Consider the following 8,275-nt stretch of genomic DNA (forward strand, 5'->3'; position numbering starts at 1 on the left):
ATAATAAAAGGATAAAGTAATTTTTTTAATGAAATTACAAATTTAATACTTAAAACTTTAATAAGCTTCAAAATTTTAAATAGTTAAGTGTCTAAATTATCGATTTTGTTTCTAACTTTCAATCGTGTATTTAATAAATTTCTAAAATATTCAATATTTTATAAAATTTCGATAAAATTTGTCATAATGAGATATTAAATATTTAAGTCTTATTTCAAAATCATTTTATTTTTTTTTTTAGTTTTAAAATTAAATATATAAACATCCCAATAACCTCTAGATTTTTTCTCCATTGTCTACTTTTTATTCACGTTTTAAAAAATCAAGCCAAATTTTGAAAACTAAAAAAATAGTTTTTTTTTTATTTTTTAAAAACGTGTTTTTTCTTTTAAATTTGGCTAAAAATTTACTATTATACTTAAGAAAGATGCAAATCATCATAAGAAAATTTGAGAAAATAGAATTAATTTAAAAACCAAAAACAAAAAAATAAAATAGTTACCAAATAGAACCTTAGACTCCTGTTGAATGGGTTTGTAGTTTTTTTTTTTTAAAAAAGAAAAAATCAAATAAGTAAAAGTTTTTATTAGATACAAAATCAAAAGTTTAGAAATTAATTAGACAATTTTCATTCAACTGCTTATTGGATACGAAGTTAAAAGTTAAAAACATTAATTTTTTTTAAAAAAAGTTGATGAACTTATTTGACATAAACTTAAAAATTTATATACTAAACTTGTAATTTAACTTTATTTTTATTTAATTATAATTAAACTACCATTTTGATCTATATACTTCAAATTTTTTTAGTTTAGTCTATATATTTTTAAATACTAAACTTTAGTTATTTTATTAAAGTTAATTATACCAACTTCTTGAATATAGAATGATTAAAATTAAATAATTAAAAATATATCGAGGAAGAATGAAACAAAATTGAAAATACATAGTTAAAAACTTAAAATAGTAGTTTCAATATTTATTTAATTAATTGTTTTTGCAGCGATGGCCGTCTTGTATTTGAGGTTTGGAGCAACCAAACAAGTGTAAAAGTACAGCTAAGAATGAAGCCGACAGAGTAAAATCCATTTTTAAAACCAACCCAATTATACCAAAAACGTGTTGATTTCAAATTCTCTTAATTTTTTTTCTTTTTCTTTTTTTTAAAAAAATATTTTTTTTTCTCTCTCTCTTCCCCCTTCAAACCCAATTCCCGAATTTCCCCCATATCCAATCGATTTTTCCTCTGCATGTGAAATGCTATATATACAAACCCACAAGTTTTTCAATCTCTCCTACAAAACCCATATGCGAAATCTTCAAGAAACTGATTCCTTTCAGTCAAAAATCCCCCATTAATCAATCAATCAATCATTTCTCTCTGTTTTTGGTTATTATGTTTCACGACAGTCGGTGGACGAACATGACTCAGTCTTCGACTCAGTGGACTCGGTCCGAGGATAAGCTTTTCGAGGAGGCTTTAGTGGTGGTTCCGGCGAACTTGCCTGATCGGTGGCAGAGGGTCGCCGACCATGTCCCTGGAAAGTCGCCGAGGGAGGTTAAAGATCACTACGAGGCTTTGGTTCACGATGTCCTTGAAATTGACTCTGGCCGAGTTGAGTTGCCGAGTTATGCCGATGAATCGGCGGTGGGTTTGCCGGAATGGGACTCTTCTGGACAGATCTCCTTTGGATCCAAGGCCAAGCCTGGTGGGGATAACGAAAGGAAGAAAGGAACGCCATGGACTGAAGAAGAACATAGGTATTCATATATATACATACAATTTTGCCTTAATTTACTCTCCCTGTTTCTGTTTGGCTGCTGAGAAAATGGTGGGAAAAGGGGAGGAATCAACTAGTTAAGAAATTTTTTAACTCTATTGGGTTTTGGGGTTTTCTGTGTTTCCTGTTTCCTGCCTAACTTCCAAATTGGGAATTCCAGAGATTTAACCACAGTTTTCTGAATTAGAACTGCTTATTTCTTGTTTGTTGTCCACCTTGATTTTCAGATTTTTTTTTTTTTTTTTTTTTTTTTTTTTTTTTTTTTTTTTTTTGTGTGTGTGTGGGGGGGGGATGTCAAGTTTTGGTATGGAGTTTTTGTTTTTGATATGGTTTATGGAATGCAACATCTATCCTACGTTATAAGCCATTTGGATTCTATTGGAAGAACAACCAACACTGTCCTTTGAACAAGAATCAGGTGGCTGGCTGGTGATTTATATGGTTAAAAACGAAAACCATCTTTTGGAATTGAGTTCTTGAGTAAGAATTCGACCAAGAACACGAAGATTGGAGCTTATTGATTCGTTTTCCTTGGATAAGAATCTTGAGTGTCTAAGCTGGCTTTTGCAACAACCAATTAACCCTATGACATTGACATTCAAAAACTTGACTGGACTATGTTTAATATCTTAGTCAGGTTGGCTACATACATGACAACTGGTTTCATGATTTGCCCTTTTAACCAGTGAGCTTGAGTGATAGTCGAAAAGAATAAGAATATCGTTGTCCCGTTGCAAATTGCTTTCAGGTGTTGGCCAAAAAGCGCAATTTGGTTTTGATACAGCTCAATAGTTCTAGATTTCAACTTTTGCATCCTATTCTTTGAGATCTGTTGTAGTAGCTGTTGCTTCATAATACATAACTAAAATTGAGTTCAAACTCAGGTAGCAAATATGTAATGATGTTTTTATAGGCCTTTTGAACTCTTTAGTTTATAGGTTTTGTGATGTAAAGTTGTGTTTTGACAATGTGACAGGCTATTTCTCCTTGGACTCAAAAAATTCGGTAAGGGTGATTGGAGGAGCATCTCAAGGAATGTGGTGATCACAAGAACACCAACTCAGGTAGCCAGTCATGCCCAGAAATACTTTCTCCGACAAACCTCCGGTAAGAAAGAAAGGAAACGATCAAGCATTCACGACATCACAACAGTCGACAACAACTCCATCCCTATGCCCATCGACCCCAATTGGATTACTCCAGCCCCCAACAATCCAACCGTTCAATCAAGTATGCAGCAGTTAAGTCCCACAGGTCACGTACAAGACCAAGGAGGCTCACTCGGTTTCCAAAACTACCGGTTCCCAATGTAGCAAACAACCGAACACCCTTAGAAACTACCACACATTACTTAACATTGTAAATACACCAAAAAATCTGTAAAGACGTACGTTACGTACCCTGGGGTTGGTTTCGTCGTTCTTTTGGTTGCCACAGCTTAGGGAATTTGAACAGTGGTAGGATCATATCTGTAAGTAAATAGAAGAAACCAGAAAGTATTTTAGTAGTAGTAGTAGTAGTGAATGATTATTAGAAACAGCAGTTAAAAACTAATGTAAAAGAAAGAAAAATTAGGAGAAACACAGTATATGAATGGAAAAAAAAAATTCTTTGTTGGATTGTGACAAGTCCTGCAAACCGATTTTGCTACAGGAAGCTTTCAGTTTCATTCATTAGATTACTGTTTGCTCTGAAAACTAATGGCCAGTGGTGTTTATTGGGCTGAAGATTCAGACTGATTACTTTGTTAAGAGTTTTTCCCCTTTTTCCTTCTTCAGAGAAAAATGGGGAGCCTTCAATTGCGCCGCCAGTTTGGAGTTTCTACAATCTCCCATCATCTTCATGTCTCACCAATAATTGGAGAAAAGAGGCTTCGCCGCCAGTTTAGAGTACCCATAAAGAAGGGAAAATTTTAATTTAAAAAAAAAGCTCATTCACATGCATAAAAGAATCTTTTTTTTTAAAAAAAATAAAATAAAAATATCATTTAAATTATTTAGATAAGCAGATTAATTTACACCCTCCATTAAGTTTTTTTTTAAAAAAAAGATAATATCAATTTATATCCTTGAATTTTAGGTAGTGTATTAAATTAAACTTTAATTGTATCACTTTAAATCATGAACTTTAAGAGTTGTACCAATTTAAATTCAAACTAATAATTATACCAATTTAAACTCTGAATTATTATAATTATAAGTGTATCAATTTAGATCATAAATTTTTACAATTTTATCAATTTAAACTCTCTATTATGTTTTATTTGGATGGTTATATATGAAAGTTTAGGGTTTAAATTGATACACTTATGAAATTTCGGGGTTTAAATAGAAACAATTATTAGTTTGAGGTTTAAATTGATACAACTCCGAATGTTCAAGAGTGAAATTGATATACCCTCAAAATTTAGAGTTTAAATTAATAAAATTCTTAGTTGAAGGTTTAAATTGATACAACTCCCAAAATTTAGGAGTATAAATTGACATTTGCCCAAAAAATTATGTGAAACTTATAATTGTATTAATTAAGTTCGATAAACTTTTACAAATGAACCGATTTAGACTCTTAATCAAAATTTCTCTTTAAAATCGATCATACATTTATTTGGTCGGTCATTTTGTAAAATCGATATTTGAAGAAGTCTATACACTTTTGAAGATTAATTAATGTATGGATGAATTTTAAAGATAAATCACAATGAAAGATCTAATAAGTTTCACATGATGTTGGCCGAATAAAATCAAAGGTATAAATCGACACAGGACAAAAAAATCAAAGTTTAAATTGATATATAAATATCAATTGAAATGAAAAAGTAAAACAAAACAGAAGTTTGTTAGAATAGTTTTTAAAAGTATTTTAACATTCTCATTTTGAATAAACAATTTAAAAGGATTATTGCGAGAGAGAATTTCAAAGAGTATACCAAGACTACCCTTGAACTAGTTCTATTGTCTTGACAATTAGAGGAAATATAACTATGGTTAGACCTTTAAGGTCTGCATCTATTTGGTCTTTGGGTAGGATTTTTGGTGTGATTTTTTTCTAAGTGGTTGTCTAATGCTCTATTTATGCTCTTCAACATCCAAGATGGAGTCCACGTGACTTTTTATTCGTCCAACTTGGTAGGCGGTTTTACCCAACCATACTACGAGTTGAACTCTTTTCCCAACACTTAACCAAAAGTCCATCCTTCTTACTTGCTTATGTGTCCAACTCCCAAATCTTTATGGTTTCATCCACTTGATATGTCATATGTTATCCAATACTTGCCAAATTCCTGATTTGAACATCCCATGTGTTCATCTCTTGTGTACTAGGCGTTCAACCCTATTTCCCTCATTTGATTGTGCATATTTCAACGCATGATTTGTTAACACCTAACCATTTCTTCCCGTGTGTGTTTACTTAACCCCAGGCATCCCAAAGGGTTCAACTATGCGTCCAAGAGGGTTCTTTTTGCCCTAATATGCATCCAAAACTTTCCCTCAATACTTAGCCAATTTTTAGACTATGCTGTGAGTTAAATCCCCCTACTATGCTATGGATTTAACTTTTACTCTCATAGTATAGTTCCTCAAAGTTTATAGCAAGGTCTATTTTTTCAACGACCATCTTCCAAAGCCCACCAATCTTCAGCTTCTTCTTGGAGTAGGAAGGTAGCAAGGTCTATTTTTTCGGTCCTCAGGACATGTCAGTACCTTGAAGCATTTTTCCATTGTTCTTAACCATACGTTTGCATTAGTAGGATTCGTTGTTGTTGCGAATGTCGTAGCCCCCAAATCCTTGAGACGTTCTATCCTAAACTTTTTCTCAGGGTATCCTTGTCTCAACTCTATCTTTAATCTTTGCATTATCTTATCTGCTAATTGGTCCTCTTATTCTTTTTCTACTTGAAGGTGACTAGATTCTGCCTCGGATTCTAGGTCATCCCTATCGGTGTTATTGGCAGCATCATATGATTCCTTTCGGGTTGTCTATGAATCATACCACTTCGAAGCATTATGCTATAAAAAGAATTATTTAAACAAACCTATTTAATTTATTTCTTCACAAAGAGCATATTTACAACATAGTCTTCTTAAGATCTAGATACACATGATATTCTATTAGTTTATAGTCTATCTAATCTTATGTTCTTTTTCTGGCATCTCTTTCCTATTATAGCCACCCTCTCTCTTTTAGTTTCCAAGAGGTGATTTAGTGCTGACCCGGTCCTTCTTCCTGCTTCCAAGGGAAATTTTTATGATCATGCTCAATCTGCTGACAAAAGAGGCAGACTTTAGCTTGAGATCCTCCACATACCTCGCATTGCATTTGTTGCTCAAATTCAATAACTATTATACAAGGTATGTCACTGCCTATGGTATTTACAAGATGGCTAGGGCAACTCAGTCTTGGGATTCCTTCGTTCTTAAAGTTTTTCTGAACCATTACTCCAGATGTGAATCCTCTGTTGTTGCTACTAGAGGTTGTCAAATTCTCCGCTCGTAACTTTTCCTTCTTCGATTTATTCCTTTGCTGAAAGTATGGACAATGTTTCCTAATATGCCCTCTCGTCCACATACAAAACAAATATTTCTTCCCAGTAAGCACAAATCTTTGTGGTTTTTCCCATAGGTTGTACATTGTGGTGGTTTTTCAGGTATCCCTGGTATGGGATTTGTTAATTGGTTTCTTATACCAACAGTGACGGAAGGACAATAAGTCCCCACTTTTCATTATTTCATAAGGACTAAAACCACTGGTAGCATTTTGAGTTCCTAAGTCTTGTTGCCAATTCAATCTACCACGATGTTGCATGTTTCTACCTTAAGAGTGAACCTTAGTTAAACTAGTTATGTGAATCTCTTGGTATGTGGTAGTTTCTAGTTTCATTCCTAATTCGTTTCTTTCCTAGACTTTTGCTCTAATATTTACTATCAGAGTAAAAAGATTCCTTGAAATTCCATGAACCTATATATATATTATTTTTGACAAACTCCCAGGTTCGCCAGAACCTTTACTAACTCTCTTTAACCTACCCAGAGTTTTCGTAAACTTTTGCTCTGATGCCAGCTTGTCACATCTCCTCCCAAGCTTACCTCTTTCGGTTGCAAGGTAGTGTGAGGATGACAGATACCACCCTTTTGCGATATCTACTTAATATAGCTTAGAATAATGTCTTTTACAAGTTCTATTCTATTCAAGATAACCTAATTCTAAGCATATGGCATAGCAACATTTAGTCTCTTGTATGCGGTCGATCTTAACCTCATGAGGATTTTCAAATGCAGGTCCTGAAACGCCACATGAGGTTAAGATCTACCACATACTAAAGACTAAATGTTGCTTAGCCATGTGCTTAGAATTAGGTTATTTTGAATAGAATAGAACTTGTAAAGGACATTATTATAAGCTGTATTAAGTAGAGGATTGATAACAGGGCCAAGTACCGTTGTGTAATGATTTTAGCTCTTGACTCGTAAGCAAGAATAAGTTTAATTGGACAGTAGATATCACAAAAGGATGATATTTGTTGTCCTCATGCCACCTTTCAAACGAAAGAGGTAAGCTTGGGAGAGAGTGTGACTGTTCTTCTGACATAATTTGCTCCCGTAAATAACTGGCTTCACTTTCATTACCTACACCTAATCTACAGGTACTGGTTTGGTTTCTTCATCATCTGCTTCTCAACATGGTTTCTATAAAAGATTAGTCAAGACGCAGATGAACACTAAAAATTTCATTATTTTTAACAACTACTGTTTACAACACTCTTTATTTCTTTACACACAAATTTTTTAATATTTTACACCTTATTTATTTGTTTACAGGGTTACATTTCTTATTACTCTTCCATTTTCTCTTTTCCTTTCATTTTTATCCCAATTTTTTCTTACGATTTCCACAAACACTCTTCTAATGAATGTCTCGGTTGTAGACAAAAGAAACAAAAAATTCTATAAAGGTTAGTATCTTCTTCATATAAATTTTCTATAGTGTCTTCGATACTATCTTCAGTCATTAACATGACATCGTTCGTGGCATGACTAGATCCTTCTTTTATATGAAGCTTCTTTAAACGAATTCTAGGATTCTTCCCAATCCAGAATCCACTGTGTTGGTTATTTAGAAACGTGTTTTTTTATGGTGAGCTGCTTTTACTTACCTGTTTTTGCTTATTTTTACTCTTTCATTGGCAGAGGACACAATCTTTCCAAAGGTGGCCCTTTTTGTAACACCCTCGGAGTTTTTTTAAAGAATGAACTTTCGAGGACGAAAGTTCTTTGAGGAGGGAAGAATGTAACACTCTGCACATTTTTTTACTAATAATGTAATTTCAGTAACTTTATTATTTGGAATTTCAATAATTGTTATTAGTTGGAGGGCATTTTTGGAATTTTGGACTTCAAATGTAAGTGCGGGAATTTAATTGCTAGTGTGAAATTATTCAAATTGGAAATTAATAGTAGGAATTAATTTTATTTTGAAACGGAAAGGAATTTCATAGT

At 33.0% G+C, this 8,275-nt stretch overlaps 1 protein-coding gene across 1 annotated transcript; it reads left to right on the top strand.

Annotated features, from left to right (window-relative positions):
• Positions 1-1,175: 1,175 nt before the first annotated feature.
• On the top strand, positions 1,176-3,433 carry LOC120076720 (transcription factor DIVARICATA). Its single transcript, XM_039030615.1, has 2 exons — positions 1,176-1,761; positions 2,758-3,433. Exons 1-2 carry the CDS (start codon positions 1,397-1,399, stop codon positions 3,092-3,094), a joined length of 702 nt encoding a protein of 233 aa, XP_038886543.1. The 5' UTR covers positions 1,176-1,396; the 3' UTR covers positions 3,095-3,433.
• The last annotated feature ends 4,842 nt before the right edge of the window (positions 3,434-8,275 follow it).

This window comes from Benincasa hispida, chromosome 4, assembly GCF_009727055.1.
Source record: "Benincasa hispida cultivar B227 chromosome 4, ASM972705v1, whole genome shotgun sequence".
Taxonomy (NCBI): domain Eukaryota; kingdom Viridiplantae; phylum Streptophyta; class Magnoliopsida; order Cucurbitales; family Cucurbitaceae; genus Benincasa; species Benincasa hispida.

Bases quoted from the DNA above. Each gene is read 5' to 3' on its own strand.
- LOC120076720 (XM_039030615.1), top strand. From the start codon at position 1,397: ATGTTTCACGACAGTCGGTGGACGAACATGACTCAGTCTTCGACTCAG. The intron at 1,762-2,757 runs GTATTCATATAT...ACAATGTGACAG, and splicing joins TGGACTGAAGAAGAACATAG to GCTATTTCTCCTTGGACTCA.